At 40.9% G+C, this 21,409-nt stretch overlaps 1 protein-coding gene and 2 pseudogenes across 1 annotated transcript; all 3 read left to right on the plus strand.

Moving 5' to 3' along the window:
* Positions 1-167: 167 nt before the first annotated feature.
* On the plus strand, positions 168-1,523 carry LOC127136666 (kinesin-like protein KIN-14B; annotated as a pseudogene).
* A 153-nt stretch (positions 1,524-1,676) lies between these two features.
* On the plus strand, positions 1,677-2,654 carry LOC127136667 (expansin-A20). The gene is made up of 2 exons (XM_051063204.1): positions 1,677-1,782; positions 2,008-2,654. The coding sequence occupies exons 1-2, from the start codon at positions 1,677-1,679 to the stop codon at positions 2,652-2,654; spliced, it is 753 nt and encodes a 250-aa protein (XP_050919161.1).
* A 324-nt stretch (positions 2,655-2,978) lies between these two features.
* LOC127136668 (endoglucanase 17-like) lies at positions 2,979-3,870 on the plus strand (annotated as a pseudogene).
* Positions 3,871-21,409: the final 17,539 nt, after the last annotated feature.

Raw genomic sequence — 21,409 nt, forward strand, 5'->3', positions numbered from 1 at the left:
TCCATTTCAATCTATTTCATGTCATTATAAACCATTACATGTGATTCAACACAAGAAAATACAAAATTTGACATTTTTGACCAATTATTAACTTTGGTCAACTGTTGACTTTTTGGTCAACTTTGACCAAAGTCAACCCAAACTCCAAAAAAACCTAAACTTCACCCGTGCCGTCAAGTCCATTATCTCGTGAATCAGTTAATATTCAACCTCAAAATACGATAAGGAATGGCACTAGCAACAACACAGTAGCAAATTCGATGAGTGCTCTTTCTTCACCTTTGACTTCTGCTGCTAAGAATGATGGAACAATTGCTTTGGTTAAATCTGGCTCCGAAATTGTCAAGACTACCCCTGCGGGTGAATATCTTACTGCTGCTCTGAATGACTTTGATCCAGATCAATATGAAGGTCATGCTGCCATTTCCGACGGTGCGAACAAGCTTTTGATGCTGGTTTTGGCTGCTGTCATCAAAGCTGGTGCCTCTAGAGAGCATGAGATACTTGCTGAAATTAGAGATTCTGTTTTCTCTTTTATTAGGAAAATGGAACCAAAGCGAGTAATGGACACCATGCTTGTTTCACGTGTTAGATTTCTGTATATAAGATCTTTACTTGCAAGGTCCCCCAGAATTGCAATCAATTAAGGTCTTGCCTGTCGAGTGCTTTCTTGAGAAGGCTAATACGGGGCGCAGTAGAAGTTCCAGCCGAGGGAATAGTCCTGGAAGGTCTCCTGTGCAATATGTTGATGAGCAGATCCAGAGATTTAAAGTGAATTTAAAACCAGAAAAGAAGTCCAAGTTTTCATCTGTTGTGTTGAAGATTCGTGGGATTGATCAGGAAATCTGGAGACAGCAGGTGACTGGTGGGAAGCTTAGAGAAATTACCGAGGAAGCCAAAAGTTTTGCAATAGTTGGAACTTCTTTCAACAGCAATTATGGATGGTTGGATGGCTGGACTTGGTGCCGCTCTGCCTCCAAACACTGATGCCCTTGGCCAACTATTATTTGAGTATTCAAAACGTGTCTATACTTCTCAACTACAACACTTAAAGGATATTGCTGGTACCTTGGCAACAAAAGAGGCTGAAGATGCAGCACAAGTAGCCAAGTTGCGTTCAGCTCTAGAATCTGTTGATCATAAAAGAAGGAAGATTCTGCAACAAATGAGAAGTGATGTAGCTTTGTTGACATTGGAAAATGGGGGTTCGCCTATTTTAAATCCTTCTACTGCAGCTGAAGATGCACGATTAGTGTCTCTCATTTCACTCGATGGAATATTAAAGCAAGATCAAGAATATAATAAGACAATCTAGTGTGAACATCTTAAGCAAAAGTAAGAAAAGAGCACTGCTTGCTTTTCTTGATGAACTAAAAGAACAGATGCCTTCACTACTTGAAATTGATCATCCATGTGCTCAGAGCCAGATTGCCAATGCTTAAGGCATGGTTGAGTCAATTCCTGAAGAAGAAGACTACAATAGCCGACCATCATCAATACCATCCTGCATTAAGTCCCAATGAAGGCAGAAGCAGATATGTTGAACCAGTCCAGTCATTGAACCTACATAAACATACCCAAACCAGAACCAAAGTGCTAAACATGGAGCAACGACATCATGCCAAAAGGAACTGATGAATTCAAATGTGTGACATGACATACTTCAGTCAAGATTTATGCACTATCCTGCTAGCAAAACCATTGTAGTGCTCAATCTGCATCAGCAGCAACAACAACATGAAAAATCAGTTACCATTGCCATGAATTTCAAACAGACGCATGGCAAGGATGCATTGTATTACCTCATCACCCAAAAGCATGAACTGATGGCCCTTGATTTTGATCCATCCAGCTGGTGCAAAAATTGCATCTGCATTAAACAGGTACTGCATTCACCATGTTGCACCAAGCCAAACGAACAATCAGCATAATAGTAGGCCACATCAACAAGTTATGGGACATCAAAGAGTCTCCCATTCCCAGCACAATAAGAGCAGAATGTATGAGACACAGAGGGATCCCTCATTACAGAAGGAGCTTGTGGTTACGGAGATCTTCACAAAGCTAGCTACGGAAAGCACAGTGTTGGATTAAGCACAACTTTGTTCAACAGAGGGACTACGTGTGGGGCTTGCTACGAGATCAGATGTGTTGACCATATCTTGTGGTGTGTGCTTGGAAGCCCTTCTGTAATTGTTACCGCCACTGATTTCTGTCCTCCTAATTACGGTCTCTCAGTTGATTATGGTGGCTGGTGTAACTTTCCAAGACAACATTTTGAGTTGTCACAACCTGCATTTTCTGAAATTGCCAAAACAAAAGCCGATATTATTCCGGTTCAGTATAAAAGAGTGAAGTGTGAAAGAAGTGTTGGGATGAAGTTTACAATGAGTGGAAGTTCTCATTTCTATCAAGTTCTAATTACTAATGTGGGGCAAGAAGGTGAAGTGTTTGCTGTGAAACTGAAGGGATCTAGAACAGGATGGATACCAATGGCAGGGAATTGGGGAATGAATTGGCACTGCAATGTCAACCTTCAACATCAGCCTTTGTCCTTTGAGGTAACCAGCAGCACTGGAAAAACACTCGCATCTTACAATGTAGCACCATCAAACTGGCAACTTGGACAGACATTTCAAGGAAAACAATTTTAAGGAAAACCATGTATGATTCATGGAATCATGGTACACAATTTATGGAAGAAACTCCGACAAATGGATTTAAGACAACATACTATCTCAGAACAGCCAGGGGCTTCTCAAGTTGTTAAACTTGCTAGTGGGTTGAGCAATCTAATTTCAGAAGCTGATTTGTTTCACAGTTACCAACATAAGCACGATATTTCGGAGCCCCGGAGCTTTGTTTCTAATGAAGCTGCAATCATCAGCAAGCCAGAGTCCAAACACAACAAGTACATGGCAAGGCAATGGTAGTTCAGCAACAGTGTTTCAAAATCTGCAATGCAAAAAAGGACTTCCAATCCAAACATCATTTATGTTCAGGTTGGAGATGCTAAAAAGGACCATGCTTGTTGGGAGAGACCAGAGGACATGGACACTCCAAGAAGTGTTTTTAAGGTTGATGCTAACGCACCTGGCTCTGAGGTTGTTGCGGAAACTGCTGCAGCATTAGCAGCGGCTTCTCTTGTTTTCAGAAGAAGTGATCCAACATATTCCAAGATTTTAGTAAGAAGAGCTATCAGGTTTTTTTCAGTTTGCTGAGAAACATAGAGGACCTTACAGCAATGCCTTGAAACCCTTTGTGTGTCCATTCTATTGTTCTTACTCAGGTTATCAGGATGAGTTGTTGTGGGGTGCTGCTTGGCTCCACAAGGCCACAAAGAATCCAATGTATCTAAAATACATCCAAACCAATGGTCAAATCCTAGGAGCTGCAGAGTTTGACAACACATTTGGTTGGGATAACAAACATGTTGGAGCAAGGATACTTCTTTCAAAGGAATTTCTCGTTCAAAATGTAAAATCCCTCCATGACTACAAGGGCCATTCAGACAATTTTGTTTGTTCTTTGATTCCTGGAGCTGGTTCCTCCTCTGCACAATATACCCCAGGTGGACTTTTGTTCAAGATGAGTGATAGTAACATGCAGTATGTCACATCCACAACCTCCCTGTTACAAGAAATTCACTGCAGTAAAAAATATACGATTAGTCCAAGCAGTAAAAATTCAAGAAATATCCCAAATTGGCATGAAGTCAAAACAGAGCAAGAAAGTACGAAGGTTCAGATTACCATTTTCGAACCTAGCATCAAAGGGGTCAATCCAATTTCTGAACATCCAAAGTGCTTTGCAGAGTTACTCTTCTGGAATACCAAAGGCATCTTTGAAACCCTAAATCAGGAGATATAAATAGTGAGCGAAAGCGAATCAGAAGGGAGGAGAAAAAACGGCGAAGAAATTTTCAAATACAAAAAACCCTAACCTAAAAATCAAAGAAAACCTGGTTGAAGAGTTGGAGGAGTTCGAAGCTTCATCAACGTCATCACCGCCGAAGGGAATAATATTTAACAGGTAAGTTGCCATGTGGAGAGCGTGATGCCAATACGAGGGGGGAGAATTGAGCGGCCACTGTTCATAAAAAAGAAGAAATAAAAGAAACCCTAGGATTGGATTCGACGGCAAGGAGGCGGAAACAAAAGGATCTTAACGATAAAAAGAAAAGGGAGAAGCAGGGCAAAGGAAGCTACCTGAAAAGGGCACCCCAGTTCTTCGCACCGCTATCATAACCGCGCCGAGTCTTGCTTTGAGGAGGTAATCATCACATTTCTTTCGACATCCTCGCGATATGTGACCTTTGTTTGTATCTTTTGATTTTGCTTTAGGGAAGGTTTAACGTTTTCTAGGTCTTTGTTGTCGGTGCGTTTCGGTTTCGTTGTGAAGGAGATGGATGTCTCAAGCAGAGAGAGAGACTTTGAGAGTAAAGGTTGAGGGATAGCATTTGAGAGAGAGAGAGAGAGAGAGAGAAATCTTGAGGTTCGAGGGAGCGATGAGGAAGGAGAGTCATAGCGAGTGAGGGCGAGTTTGGTTGAGGACGACGAGAGAGTTTTTTTCTTCCTTACTGTGTTTCATTTTTCTTTCAGTTTCAGTTTGTTTTTTTTATTAGTTTCTTTATTTTAATTCCTTTTTTAATTTATCTTAGTTTATATATTTAAAGTAACATCAAAATAATAAATAACCATGAGTGGTCTGGTGGAGAAGGGTAGTATCATAGTCTTGAGTGGTGTGAGTTCAATACACATGCGTAGCATTTTTTTGGCATTTTATTTTCTTTTAGCTATTTTATTTTCTTTTTATGTTTATGCATTTATTATACTCATAGTTTCATTTGTTAATAATGCAAATTTGTTGTCTTTTAATTTCATCATTCATTCAAAACCATTTTTAAACTATAAAAATCATACTTTTCTCGATTCAATGTCGAGCCCATTTTCCATACCCTTGTAAGTCGATTGCTTTTTAAGCATCGCCATCAACCTCACATAGCTTACTCTTGGGCTTTCTCACAATGAGCCGGTTCTCTTGCACTTACACTCATATTTCGCATCATTTTTTGTTTGGGCCTGATCTAATTATTTCATTGATTTTGAATCCCCCATTTGACAAAATGTACCCCATTTCCCCAATGTGTATATAATGTTGTATTGTTTTTATTTCTCTTTTTGTTTAGGCACTAACCAAAGAGTAAAATCCACCATTTCTGAAAAAATACAAAAATATGACTCGATCCAACGTCGAGTATTTTCTCAATAAACAAATCAATTCATTTCGCCCTTCTATTCCTTTTCTTTCAAACTTTCATCAAATGCTTGATTCAACGTCAAGCCATTTTCTCTAATAAAAACTCAAAAATATTAATTCATAAGTCAAGACTTTTTCAATAAAGATGGAAGTGGAACGTGGTGTATGTTGGAGAATTGCCATCCAAGGCGCAGCGGAATTTAAAAATTTCTCAATTTAGTGATCCTTACGAATGGGCATGATCAGTGATAGAATCGTTACCTCTTGTGGCGATTCAAACCTTTGGTGCAGATCTCTGATAATGATCAAACCTTTGATACAAATCCACGGGGCGATCACGAATGTTGAACGATGCCAACGTCTCTACTCAGTCCACACGAATGGATTCCTTCAATCGCAGTGCTAACTGTTATGAATGAAGGCTTTGAGTGAGAGAAAGAGGGGAACAAAATTCCAAGTCTCTACTTGAATTTCTGTCTGAGTGGAGTGGAGTGCTTCTACCCAAGGGGTTCTATTTATAGAACCACTTGTGTGGGCTTCAAGTCAAAAAGCCCACTTAAGTGTATTTTGCCCATATCTCATAATATGCCAAAATCACTTGAGTATTTGGTACCTTACCATATTTCGTTTCCACTTAAGTGCACCGTACCTTACGATGTTCCTTGATTATTCTATCTCTCATCAATCCGTCCTTTGTGTGTGACCCTATAGGTTTTCGCGACGTTGGCAATTATATTAAATCACACATTTAACATAATAAACAGTGAGCGGTATCTAGCAACACATCACTGCTACCCAAGTCACGAAAATGTCATGTGATCTGACAAAACCTCCTGTGATAATAATTATGTGTATAATTACCCCTTTGCCCTTATGTCTATATTGAACACAAGGTATAGACCGTGTCACCCTTGTCCAGTTCAATATTGGGCCCATAGACATTTATCCTGTTACGCAGGATTGGCAAATTCCATCTAGGACACTCATGTCCCTCAGCATGCTTCGTGGAGTACTCATCAACTGTCTTTATGGTCATCCAGTTACGGATAACGTTGGATCAGTAATAAGGCACTCAACTTTACATCTAGGATCCATAGTGGTTTCAGGTCAAAGAGTGGTATACACTATTATCACCATGAGAATAACTTATGACACTTTGCATAACTTTCTATATAGTATTCTCATAGCGGGTCAATCCGGTATAAATATTACTCCTAATATTCATACCTATGTTTAAGACTTGATAACTCTTTATCCATGATCCATGAGATGTGATCATCAGTCTACAAACATAATAGTCTTAATGCTTTAATGTTATCCCACTTCACATTAAAGCTCGACTACGGATACTTTAAGAACAATGCCCTTATGTTTAATGTGTTCTCATGATTAAGTCACACTTAATACATTAAACGGACTATCTATTCTAGGGACTTTATTAATCAACCATAATAAAGAAAATTGCCTTTAAATAATTCGATACAAGTACCAAAAGTATTGGCCTCTAGGGCTTACACCAACAATCTCCCACTAGCACTAGAGCCAATCAGACATACCCCGTATGCCCATTGATCTAGTATGGCCATCATGCTTCTGCTGCGCAAGAGGCTTTGTCAGTGGGTCAACTATATTGTCCAGTGTAGGTACTTTACATATTTTCGCACAACGCCTAAGTATGTGTTTCGATCGTTGGTGAGATCTAGGCTCCTTAGCTTGTGCGATAACACCATTGTTATCATAATAGAGACCAATGGGATCCACAATGCTAGGGACTATGCCAAGTTTATTGATCCAAACAGCTTCCTTTGTTGCACTTAAGGCAGCAATATACTCGGCCTTAGTTGTAGAATCAGCAACTGCATCTTGCGTTGAACTTTTCAAGCTCACAGTGCCACCATTTAAGCAAAACACATAACCAGATTGGAATCATTCATATTAAAGCGTCTCAGCACTTTGTCTATGTATGTACTCTGACTTAGGCCAAGCAGTTTTGTGATCTATCTCTATAGATTCTGATTCCTAATATATAGGTTGCTTTACCTAGGTCCTTCATAGAAAAGCATTTCCCCAACCAAGACTTTACTTGTTGCAGGGTAGGGATATCGATTCCAATGAGTAAGATGTCACCTACATATAATACCAGGAATACGATCATGCTCCCACTAACCTTCTTGTAGACACAAGGCTCATCTTCGTTCTTGATGAATCCATACAGTTTTACTGTTTCATCAAAACAAAGATTCCATGAGTAGGTCACAGGCTCATCTTGATCCATGAGTAATACATCACCTAGATCAGATATCCATATATCTCAGGTAGGTGACGTATCCTGCCTGACCTATGTTGGTCTTGTTCTACTTGAGCAGGTTGCTCTTACACAACTACTTGTGTTTCCTGCTCTTGTTCCTCCATAGGTATATCGATACTTTGTGATTCTTGAATTTCTTCAAGCTCTACTTTCCTCCCACTGATTCTTTTGAAAATAAAATCCCTTTCTAGGAAAACTCAAGTTTGAGCGACAAACACTTTTCCCTCAGAAGGATTGTAGAAATAATATCCTCTTGTTTCTTTAGGATACCCCACAAATAAGCATTTGTCAGATTTGGGCTCAAGCTTAGTTGAAATTTGTCGTTTCACATAAACTTCGCAACCCCAAATCTTCATGTAAGACATATGTGGTCTCTTACCACTCCATATCTCATATGGTGTCTTTTCAACCTTTTGGATGGAACACGGTTAAGTGTGTAAGCTGATGTTAATGGTGTATGTCCTCAAAAGGAGTTTGGAAGATTGGTGTGACTTATCATGAATCGGACCATGTCCAACAGGGTTCGATTTCTTCTCTCAAATACATCCTTCCATTGGGATGTTCCAGGAGGAGTAAGTTGGGATAGGATCCCACACTCTTTCAGATGGTCATCAAACTCTAGGATTAAATATTCATCACTTCGATCTGATCGAAGAGTTTTAATATTCTTACCTAGTTGGTTTTAACTCGTTAGGTTTCACCCTTTTGTATTAATGTTATTAATAGGCATTTCAAGATCAAGGACATATAGTCCATTGTTCGTTTGTGCAGTAGCATAGAATATATCATTCAAATAAATTGAGCAACAATTGTTCTTTATTATAAATGAAAAACCAAACTTGTCCAAACAAGCAATGGAAATAATATTCCCGCTAATTGCAGGTACATAATAACAGTTCTCTAACTGAATTATTAAACCACTAGGTAAAGTCAATACAAAAGTTCTTACGGCTAAAGCAGCAACCTTTGCTCCATAGCCAACTCGTAGGTCGACTTCACCTTTTGCCAAATCTCTACTCCTTTTTAGTTCCTGCACATTTGTACAAATGTGAGAACCGCATCCAGTATCTAATACTCATGATGTAGAAGTAGATAAATTAATAACAAAAATACCTGAAGTTGAAGTCTCTACTCCATTCTTCTTATCTTCCAGGTACTTTGGGAAGTTCCTCTTCCAGTGTTCGGTCTTACCGCAATGGAAGCAGGTGCCTTCTTTTGCTATGCCTCCACTAGGCTTCAAAGCAGCAGTGGGTCTGGGATTGGCAACTTCCTTGCCCTTCCCCTTATCACTATGCTTAGTGGGCCTTTTGTTCTGTCTCTTTCCATTTCCGATCATCAGAATGGACTTCCCTTTTGACTTCAGATTCTGCTCGGCAGTTCTTAACATGGCGAGCAGTTCAGGAAGAGATTTGTCCATATCAATCATATTGAAATTTAGGACAAATTGACTGAAACTATCTGGCAACGATTGCAAGATCAAATCAGTTGCAAGTTCCTTTTCGAGGGGAAAACCCAATCTCTCAAGGTTTTCCACATACCCAATCATCTTGAGTACATGGGGACCTACAGGGGCTCCCTCAGCTAACTTGCTTTGAAAAAGGGATTTTGAAACTTCAAACCTCTCATGCCTTGCTTGCTCTTGATAAAGCAACTTCAGGTGTTCGATCATATCGAACGCTGACATGTTCTCATGTTGCTTTTGCAATTCTGAGTTCATGGTAGCCAGCATGAGACAAGCAGTTTCATTGGCATCATCGACATGCTTCTTATAAGCATCTCTTTCTGCCTTAGGTGCAGAACTAGGAGGTTCCTCTTCAGGAACAGGTGTCTCCAAGACATACAGCTTTTTATCATGTTTGAGGACAATCCTCAGGTTTCGGTGCCAATCCAGAAAATTTGTCCCAGACAATTTTTCCTTATCAAGGATTGATCGCAGGATGTTGTTAGAGGTGTTTGCTGTCATGGTAATCTACATAAGGATTAATGAAAATATAAGTATCATTGACATATTCAATTAGGCCTTTAATTAAATATGCTCCCACTATTTTATTCAAAACAAATGACCCTCATCATCTGATTCGGAAAATCCCGTTGGAAGATTTTCTAGTGGGTCGAGATCCATATTTCACTTCGTTCTAAGTCCGCGTAGGCGGATTACACAAAACTAGGTTATTTAGGTAGGAACTCCTTCCAATTGTATCTCATACAACTCTCGAAAATTTCAGTTGGGTGAATAACTCCTTATTCCAATCCATCATATGGATCATTCCCAACTCTTGCTTCTAAACATATATATAATCTTATTATAATTTGTTTAGTTAAGTTTGACCCATTGTTTTAACAGTTGGATATTACAATTATCCCATCGCACCTTACTAATATAGAACATGCACCTCGCGTAGGCGAAACCTACATTATTCGATACTAGTCTTGATGAGTGTTAAAACTTGGAAAGCTTAAAACTTAATATTTAGTTTTTGAGGGAATTGCAATTTTTCTGATCTCACCGGCTTGTTTATCATATAAACCGTCTCTCACATGCAATAACATACATTCACATGCATCAACATACATACAAACAAAAATGAAACAGTTATGGCCCCTAGCGCAATTGTTCTCCCAAGCCAATGAGAGAACCTAAGCTAACCTACAACGATCTAAGCTTCTCCAAGCAAGATCTTCAAGGTTGTCCTCCTTTGGCACTGACTTCTTTGCTTTCTTCATATCATTACATTACATGAAAGAAACTCGTTTTACATACGAGGGAGTGAGATGAGAAAAGAAGTTACATTTGGGAGATTAAGAGAGAGGCACGACACGCAGGTCGTATTTTAAAAACCCAAAACAAAACAAAGGAAAAACTAAGGCCATAACCGATCACCACAAGACAATAATAAACACTTTATTATTATTATAATTAATTCCTTTAATTAATTAAAATCAAATTAAATTTCGACGACCGATCATCACATTTTAATGAACAATTCATTTAAAATCGATGTCGCTTTTCGTATCAACACTTGACACTTTTAAAGCACTGAGTTAGCCGAATGGGCGAAAATTTCCTTGCGTTAACCGGTTAACCATATGCGTTAACCGGTTAACACTGTTTTGAAATCTGAAAAAAATTGTTTTCTGCCTTGCGTTAACCGGTTAACCAAATGTGTTAACCGGTTAACACTGTTTGAAAATGTCTTGGAAAACTGTTTTCCGCCTTGCGTTAACCGGTTAACCAAATGCGTTAACCGGTTAACACTGTTTGAAAATCTCAAAAATTTATTTCGCATTCCGTTAACCGGTTAACCATACGCGTTAACCGGTTAACACTGTTCCAAAAAGTGTTTAGGAAGCACAACTCTTGTGCGTTCAAACCCCAATGCATAACTCTCTGACAACACAACCCTTGTGCCGTCACTAACCCTAATGCACCAATTTTAGACCGTCAAACACGTCTCGATTGTTAATTCAGTATGATTGATCAACACGTCATTGCTTCACCATACTAATGTCGGATCAAGAAGCAAACGACCATTGATCGCTCAAAGGAAAACAATCGTCGAGGTTTTTGAATGAACGAAACAAGAACATTATATCATATATAATGTATTTTGCATCAGGGTTACATATATCACATATATGTAACTTGATCGATCTCAATTTAACCTTTGATTCATTCTGTTTTAATCATATTATTACATAACAAAAACAGATATCAGATTCATGGTTTCGTAAGTGGCTCTGATACCACTGTTGGAGAATTGCCATCCAAGGCGCAGCGGAATTTAAAAATTTCTCCATTTAGTGATCCTTACGAATGGGCATGATCAGTGATAGAATCGTTACCTCTTGTGGCGATTCAAACCTTTGGTGCAGATCTCTGATAATGATCAAACCTTTGATACAGATCCACGGGGCGATTGTCGCATCCGCGAAAAACAACCGGCGGGCTGAAACAAAAACAACACAGAGCCTCCACTGCGCGTTATTTATCCCAAGATAGGGAAAGGAAACGCTCAGAGAAACCTGGAAAAAGCATGGTCTCGCGACCAAAGAGAAAGGGTAAGGGAGTCGGTTACGCAAGGGGAAGGTATTAGCACCCCTCACGTCCGTCGTACTCGACGGGATCCACGCTCTAAGAAAAGAAAAGGTTGCTAAAACACCACACACACACACGCACCGAAGACAACAAAGGTGGGGTTAAGAGGAAGAGAGCTCGATAGGACATCGCATCCTATGCCTACGTATCTCGTCAGGAACGAGAATCAGAGCTGCCGTAGTTCGGCTCACGCACGCCAAACAAGACACACACACCCACAGGCAAACCTGGAACCCGAATGCCAATCGCTGGACTTATATCGGCTTCCGAACCAAACAAACACAATCAGGATACGTACAGCCAATCGCTGGGCTTACGTCCATATCCAGACACACAAGCAGATTAACAAGCAAACGCACACAAAAAGAAAAAAGTGCCCGGAGAGACCTCGCACGGTCTCCTGCCTACATACCTCGTCTGGAACGAGGATCAGGGCGATGTAGTTCCCCTGAAAGGGAAAGAAATTCTAGCCAGAAACCAAGGGGAGACACACTACCAGGGAGCTGTACTCGAGCCTAGTGTTATCATGCATCATTGCCCTATGTTGTGGTTTCTACCTACTTGCACAACAGCAAGCTAATCCTATCCAGGAAGAAAGCAAGCATGCAAGCATCAATCACAATAAAACAAACATTTCAAACAAATATTCACAAAGCACACACTATATCCAGTCAAGTGAGGCTCAAACAAGGGTGGACTGCCGAGGCAAGTCATCTGTACAGAGGTAGTATTAGCTCTTAACCTTGCCATTGAGGGGCTAAGGTGAAGCTGATGAAAGGTGAGTGAAGATCAGACTTCACAGCTCTTATCCCTGGCCAGGGAGAGCTTCAGACAAAGGAGCGTGGGTCCAGAATGGAGGGACCCTTCTACGCTCAAGACTCTGACTCGATTGTGCAACAACACAAGATCTTGGGTTAATATCCCAATGCGTCAACACAGTGGTGTGAGCAGAGGGACAACTCAACAGAATAGCGGGGGATAGATTGCATATCCCTTGGATTCCGCCAATTGCCTCATGGAGGTCTTCACCTGCCTCAGCAGCAAGCAAGTTCTTAAAGAACTGTAAGCGACTAAATGTACCTGAAATCAATCAAGTATCGTCAGTACTCAGACAAACCAACAATAAACAGCAAAAGTCAATCTATACAGACAACACAAATTAATGCACATAAGTGCAAGCCATGAGCTCAAGCTCAAGCATCAAACCTACAACACAAAGCCAATGTTAGTTTACAACATCAAACAAAACTCAATTTAATCAACTTGCACTTTTTCCCTTAAGCCTTTTGCATTTCAACCTGAAAATCCAAACCAAATGTGAGAAACTAGACCACTAGGCCAAACCTAGGGTCCAAAGGGGATAAAAAAATCAAAACAGCAAGTGAAATTTATCCAAAATCACATTCAAACCAATCAAAAGCAAATGCAATTGGTCCCATGCTCATATCATTCCCCATTACCATTTCATGCACAATTTAACATCAATCATGTAATTTGCAACTCCAAAAAATCAAGAAGTCCAGACACATTTATACAAGCCAATTCAAGGCATCAACACAAGCATCAAATTCCATAAATCATAAAACAGCGACAACAATTAAAAAATGAATGGGATCAAAACCACAATGTCCTATAATGTGTCTCCAATGCTCACACCAAATTTCATCTTCATCCAATACACTATGAGAATTTCACAAATGAATTACCAGCATGTGTCACACAATGCCACCAAATGAGCCAACAGAGAAGAAAATTATCAATCAATTAGAAAATTCCATCAAAAATTCCAGCAAAAATTCTCATGTAATCTTGACATATCAATGATCATTCATGCAAAAAATTGGAGCAATTCAATATCTCTAGGCCAGGCAAATAAAATCATGAATTTGACCTAGCTTGGTGTGACACAAATTGTCACACCTTAATTCAAAAAATCATATCTAATCAACCAAGTATCCAAAAATCACAAACTCTACATGAAAATCACCATCAATGAGTCCAGAACAAGCACAAAAATTTTCATGAATTACTTTGCAAGCATCATCATTTCATGAAGGATTTGGTAAAACATACATAAATGTGACACATTCAACAAACCCTAGGTCAATTAATTTTCCACACGTGCAAAAAATCCACAAAAATAACCATTAAATTTTACACATTATCATGAATATTATGCAAAAAATTTCACAAAATTTGGATGCAAAATGAGTGAGATACGAATTTTTGAAGTTTATGTAACAAATGAAAATAAAATGAAAAAGCAAATTGAAATAATATATAATTAAAATGAAGCAGTGGCAATGTCGTAATATTAAAGGAACCGGCCAAAACGGCGTCGTTCCAAAAAGAATGCACGGCGCGCTCTGATTGGCCAGAGCTGGCGCCAAACACATTTTAAATGAGGCAATGGAAGATTGAAGATCTACACGCGTTTCATGAAGCATTTTCAGCAAGAACAAAGCCAGAAAATTCCAGAAATCAAGAACAACGAATTGCAACCAAAATCAACAAGCATATAGTCGTTAGAACCGTCTTTCCACAAGGATTCAAGATATGTAACTCATTTCTCCTAATTCCTAACACAGCCACGGGATCGATCAAATTAAGATATGAACACAGAACTTCAAATCGTGATTACTTTCTCCACAGTCAATCATTTCACAAACCACAAGCATCATGTTCATCTACAATCAAAGATCTATAAAACGCATGTAATAATTTAAGCAATGGTGAGATTCGAAAATGCACCTTAGGTATGAAGCAGTGCTTGAATTCGATGTTTCTGGATGTAATTTTCCAAAACAGATGCGTGTCCAGGTATAGAAAGTTGAATGGAGGAAGATCCTTGGCTCGAGCACGGTCCAGACGCAAGAACTCTCAAATCACCATTGATATGCACACTTTGGACAGTCACGAATCTTGTAGTTTTTGGCAATGGCTTGATGAAACAGATGGAGATTGAAGCTTGTAGAAGATGAATCCACAAAGAATCGTGCAAATTGATTGAGATTTGATGGAGTTTGGATCAAAAAGCTTGATGAAGTTCTTGAGAAATTGAGAGAAAATGGAGGGAAAAGTGGTTACAGCTCTTGGAATGTGCAATTGTGATTAACATTCTGTTACAATTAGTAACTTATACTCCACCTTAATCCAATGTACTAATCTCAATTAGCAAAATTTGGAAGAATTAGCATAATTGCACTTTAAGTGAAAGTTCCAAAAATGCCCTTGCCAAATATTGCACCATGACAGCTCATGACAGTTGGAACAAGTTTCAATTGGCATTTGGAGAGTGTTGCAAAAAGTCTCATTCCAAAATTCCATGTATTTCTCAAATTGGACCATTTTGCCCTTGGATTTTAATTGTTGCACTTGAAAATTGACCTTTTGCATTGACCATTTTTGATGAATCTTGATTATGCACCATGAAAGTACATGTGAAATGGAGTTTGCTCATAAAAAGATCAACCATTTTGGACATTCCATGTGAAAGTTATGCCACTTTGATTATAGGCATTTTTTGAAATTGAATGGACCATAACTTGTCAACCATACATGGGAATCTCAAGTTCTTTGACTTTTTGAAAAGGTGAGAGCAAGATCTACAACTTTCATGTTGAACAAATTTTCATTTGAAGCTTTTTTGGACACGTAATTTTGTGATGAAAAACTTTCCATTTTTGGAAACTTCCATTACAAGTCACTTTCTATTTTTGGCAATTTTTGTCCTGACTTTATTTTCTTCATTCTTGAGCTTTGACATGTCAAATGACACTTGTTTCAACATGAATGAAGTGTATCCAACTCTCTCCCACCTCCAAATCCATAAAATCAAGCACAGCTGACCACAGTTGACTTTTTCAACTGATAGATGAATTTGGCAATGCACTGATCCATCTGAGCCCCAATTCTCTGATGAAATGGCTCAAGGATGAAACCCTAGCCTCCATAAGCTCAATATAATCACATGATGATCCCCATATCCATTGTAGTAATTTCCTTGCCATGCCCTGATTGACCTAATGCAACTGATTAGGGTTGACCAGTGGTCAAAACCCTAATCTCAAGGTATCTGATCCAACACTTGATGATATCAAGACCATGATGATGATGATGTATCACTTCAACCAAGATCAAGACCAATCTCCTTGAGAAATCAAAACCCTAATTTGAACCACCACCCTCAGATGATTAATGATCCAGTCCAATGAAACCCTAGCTTGCACATAACCTCTCCATCTTCTGATCAAAACTTGTGAGGATGATTTGCACAATGTGACCACATGATATGCAACATGCAATGCCTAATGTCCTAAAATGATATGCAAATACATTATGCTAGTCCCAAGAGAGGAGGGCAAATTTTGAGGTGTTACAGCTGCCCCTATTCAATCCACTGTGAACCTGTCGATATGAATAGCCTCGGCTTTCAGATGATCAGGATGAAGAGTGATTGAATACCAAGAACAGACGAACAATTTGCACTCTGATGGGAAAATAATTAACAATGCCTGTCAGAATCGGCAAAGAAACACAATCTTCTGAAAAATTCGTCTGGTACGGAAAAGTCGGCCTAATCACCGAAACAGCAACGTCGACCTGGATACCAAAATAAATGGTAACGCAGGGATAACCACGGCCTGAACACCACATATCCGCTGGGGATTATCATTCCTTTCTTTTTTATGCTTTTCTTGAACCCCGAAATTTTTCTGATAATTTCTCTTCACCCTTTTTATTTTCTTGAACCCCAAATTTCTTCTGCGCAAATGATCCCCGATCACTGCATTCGAACCCCGATACTTTGTTTGCCAAAATAATGAACCCCATTCTCCAGAAAACACCTCCTGTCTCCTTTTCTCCATTTGAACCCCAGTCGCCTGACGATAACTTGCGATCGCCATTGTGAACCCCCTCTCCAGAAAACACCTCGTGTCTCCTTTTCTCCATTTGGATCCCAATCTCCAGAAAATGCCTCAACACTTCCCTTTCTCCATTTGAACCCCGATCTCCAGAAAATGTCGCAACATTTCCCTTTCTCCATTTGAACCCCGCTCTCCCATCTCTCGTGATAATTCCGCTGGCAATGTCGGAAATAACACCAAACCACTCTGAGGGCGACATATCAGAGGGTACACCTTCACAAAAGGAAGGTAGCATGTGCATCTCTTCTTCAGAAGACACCCATAACGACTTCCACTGGCCTCAGCCAAAGTCTAAGGTGACACATGAACAGAAGACAATCCTACGGACCTCATCCTGGATATAATCTTCAACTCCAATCTCCATTTGAACCCCAGAAAATGCCTCAACACTTCCTTTTCTCCATTTGGACCCCGTTCTCCCATCTCTCGTGATAATTCCGCTGGCAACGTCGGAAATAACACCAAACCACTCTGAGGGCGACATATCAGAGGGTACACCTTCACAAAAGGAAGGTAGCATGTGCATCTCTTCTTCAGAAGACACTCATAACGACTTCCACTGGCCTCAGCCAAAGTCTAAGGTGACACATGAACAGAAGACAATCCTACGGACCTCATCCTGGATATAATCTTCAACTCCAATCTCCATTTGAACCCCAGAAAATGCCTCAACACTTCCTTTTCTCCGTTTAGACCCCGATCTCCAGAAAATGTCGCAACATCTCCCTTTCTCCATTTGAACCCCGTTTGTCGCGCTGATCGCGTAACGTCCTTTGATTTTATTTCCATCTCCGTCCGACGGAAAAATCTCATCCAGTATCGCACTACTGGAGAACATTGCTGATCTGACATCCTGACGCTAGACTCCTCAGAGTAACATCTTCACCATCCGGCGAAACCAAAACCTCAAGCGGTAACCACGGCTTGAGTCGCACTGATCGCGTAATACTTCCATCTCTGGCCGACAGAAAACAAATTCTCCCAGTATCGCACTACTGGGGAATACCTTTGATTAAAACCACGAGGCTAAACTCCTCGGAGTAACACCTCTTCTCTTTCGGGCAAAACCACTTCTCAAACGATAACCACGGCTTGAGACTAGCTTACGCTTGCAATGATGAATGACTTTTTCTGCGTAATGCTCCATAATTATGGAAATGATACGCGATTTAATTTTTCTATGCAATATGCTATGCTTATTTTACATGATGAATGCATAAAAAGCGTCCCCCTCCAGGGATTCTGCTGGGGAACACGAGACAATCCATTGAGGAACTCGTCAATACTCCGATCTCCACCCCGCTGGGGAATGGCACTGCTGCTGCTGGGATAAGGCAACCCTTGCTGGGGAAGAACCTCCTTTGCACCCAATCCGCTCGAGAAACTGCTGGGGATAAGAACCACCAACACTCTGTGGGGATACAATCTTTTGACTTGCTGAGGATATCAATCCCGAACCTGCTTTGGGAAACCCTCACAGATACCCGACGACTTCACTAGGGAAATGCTCACAGATAGCCTGCTGGGAAACAGCCACCTTCAGGCCGGGTGTCTGGGGAAGCATCGATCTGACACCTGCTGGGGATAACCATCCTGACCCTGCTAGGGGAAACGAATGCTACTCCGCTGGGGACGACCCATCCAATCCATACGTAGGATACACTGCTGGAGATATATTTTATTGAAACCCGCTCCACTCGGGGAATAACAACCTTCGGGCCCGACTGCTAAGGAAACACCATTTTAAACCCGTCGGGGATAACCATCCTGACTCAGCTAGGGGATCCACAGACCTTGGATCTGCTGGGGAGTTAGCCCTCACAACTCTGTTTGGGGACATAGCTGGGGAAATGAGGAAAGTCGGTACAGAACACCCGTCGACTCGTCGAACCACGGTATCCGCCTCCCAATCTCGTATCAGCTTTCCACTTTTGCGAACTCCCAGACTCGTCTGGACCTTTTCTGCTCCATCATCTTGTATTCCCAACCGCTCCGTGCTCAACGAAGAGCGAACTCCCGAGGTTTATACAGACTTTTCAATCTTCCGACTTTGAAGAGTCTTCTTGATTAATTCCCAGGGTCGTCGGACGTCTCTACGTCTCTGCACTGCTTCTTTAACTTGCCTGTCCCTGATTGGACCCTGCGGGGAATTTCTACAGACTTTCCAATCTTCCGATTTTGAAGAGTCTTCTTGATTATCATTCAAGGATCGTCGCACGTCTCGACGTCTCTTCGTCATCCCTTCATATTCATTCGTCCCTGATCGGACCCCATGGGGATTTGTTTTTTGTCGACAAGCTTCCACATCACAACCTGCAAGTGAGTGAAAATAAATAACAGCACCTGCAAAACAGACCGTTAGATAAAACCGTGCCCCAGGCGTGTCAAGATTTCAACACTTGGGTCACCCAACCTTCCGAATAAGATTTCAAGCTTTCAATCTTATAAACATGCATTGGAAGGGACCTGTATGTCTTAAAATGCAAGATTCTTTATCAAAAATATCTGGATGTTTTTGCAATCAAAGCGGTAATGAAAAACAAAAACAAAATTATTTGACTGAATATGCATTTTATTGATTGGAAAAAAAGTGTGGCTCAAAAAGAGCAATACAAAGGAAGCAATTCCTGAAAAGAGGTAATCGCGCACAAAAGGAAAAATCTATCCTAATGGCAATGTGAAACCCGTGATCTCATCGAGTTCCAACTCGGTTACACCCCATATGTCCTCAGACTCTCCATGCTTTCTGCCTTCTGAACAAGACGTTTCTGATTGATCCCTACCGGGTATTATCCATGGGCTTTAACCAAAGCAAACGATCATGCCAGACGCAGTTGTTCGTTTCAATCCCTCTTTTGCTCGGACCGCCCTTTCGGGTTTTCAGTCCACCGGGATACCCTTTTTTGCCCAAGTCGCCTTTTCAGGTTTTTGACTTGCCGGGTGTACAGTTTTTTCTTTTTATCCCTAATTTTTGCCCGAACCTTTTCTTTCTGTTTTTGGTTCGCCGGGATGCCCATTTTTGCCTGGACTATTTTATTCTTTTCGTCTAGCGGGTCTCTTTATACGAAGTATTTTTTAACTGCGTCCGCATTCACAGGGGATGGAAAATCTTCGCCATCCATGGTCGTTAGCAACAAGGCTCCACCAGAGAAAACCTTCTTGACCACGAATGGACCTTCATAATTCGGTGTCCATTTGCCCCTTCGATCGTGTTGAGGAGGAAGGATCCTTTTCAGCACCATATCACCTATGTGATATACCCGAGGTCGTACCTTTCTGTCAAAAGCACGCTTCATTCTCTGCTGGTATAACTGCCCATGACAGATGGCTTCCAGCCTCTTTTCTTCAATTAAGCTCAACTCTTCATACCGGGTCCTTACCCATTCAGCCTCTTGCAATTTCACGTCCATCAGGACTCTCAAAGAGGGAATCTGAACCTCAACCGGTAGCACGACTTCCGTGCCATACATGAGAAAGGCGTTGCCCTAGTAGATGTGCGCATCGAAGTTCGGCGCCCAGGATACAAGCTTCGTACTCAGCCACCCTCGTTGGCGCACTCAAATGCTTTCCGGGCAACAAAAGGAATGTGGGATCCTTTCAGTGTAACCAAAGCAGTACTAACTCCTTCTTCACATTAACCCCGTCAAACATCAGAATCCGTTCGGATTTGGGGTCGGACCCCTCCTCCGGGATCGGTCACTCTCAATCTTTCGATTTGAGTACCTCGAGATGTCCTCATCAGGGAATTCAAACTTCCTCGGTTGATAATCCTCAACAGGTTGTTGGGCGAGGTAATCGGACAATACACTCCCCTCGATTGCTTTCTGAGAGATGTACTGGATATCGTATTTAATCAAAATCATTTGCCCTCTTGCAACCCGTCCGGTCATTGCTGGCTCTTCAAAAATCTACCTGGTCAGATCCATCTCGAAATCCACAAAGTGGTATGAACCAGCATATACTGTCTCGGTCGGCGAGCAGCCTATGCCAAAGTACATCAAGTTCCCCGAGCAGTGAATGTATTGTTTCACAGTCGGTAAACTTTTTGCTAAGGTAAATTGCATGCTCTTTTCGACAAGACTCGTCATGCTGACCCAATACACCTCGTAGACCCCTCGAGGGCTGTCAAGTACCAGAATTGATGGTCTTTTTCCCTAGGGAGGCAATAGAATCAGAGGCTCCTGCAACTCATTCTTTTATTTTTCAATGCCCCTTGGCAATCATTATTTCACCTGACCGTTTGATCTCATTTTTTTCAACAACTTGAGTATAGGTTCACACGTGGCTGTTAGAGGAGATGTGAACCATGACATGTAGTTCAATCTACTCAATAGACCACGAACCTCTCCTTCCATTCTCGGTTCAGGTTTTTTTTTTTGCTTTTACTTTTGCAGGATCAACCTTGATTCCTTTCTCACTTACAATGAACCCCAGCAATTTACCGGACCGCACTCTGATAGTGCACTTACTTGAACTCAACCTCAGTTTGAATTGTCTCAACTGGTCAACCGACTTGCCCCTTGTCTGCCAGATGCCCCTCTCCTGTTTGGGACTTTGCTATCATGTCATAGCATAGCATTCAACTTCATGATGAATCATATCATGAAACAAAGTCACCATGGCTCTCTGATACAGGCACTGGCGTTCTGCTTCTTTAGAGGACAATCTTCTCTCCATGGCAGCTTGTGCACAACGACATCGGTATCCGACCCCAGCATATCCTGACATGACCAGACGAAGGTATCCACATGTCCCTTCAACAGGACTACCATCTTGCTCTCGACTTGCCTCTGAAGCGGCCCCAACTTTCACTTCCTT

This window comes from Lathyrus oleraceus, chromosome 4 (assembly GCF_024323335.1).
Source record: "Lathyrus oleraceus cultivar Zhongwan6 chromosome 4, CAAS_Psat_ZW6_1.0, whole genome shotgun sequence".
In the NCBI taxonomy this organism is placed as follows: Eukaryota; Viridiplantae; Streptophyta; class Magnoliopsida; order Fabales; family Fabaceae; genus Lathyrus; species Lathyrus oleraceus.

Excerpts from the sequence above, each read along its gene's own strand:
- LOC127136667 (XM_051063204.1), top strand. The coding sequence starts at position 1,677 with ATGCACTATCCTGCTAGCAAAACCATTGTAGTGCTCAATCTGCATCAG. Across the intron at positions 1,783-2,007 it reads GAATTTCAAACAGACGCATG|ACACAGAGGGATCCCTCATT; the intron begins GCAAGGATGCAT and ends AGAATGTATGAG.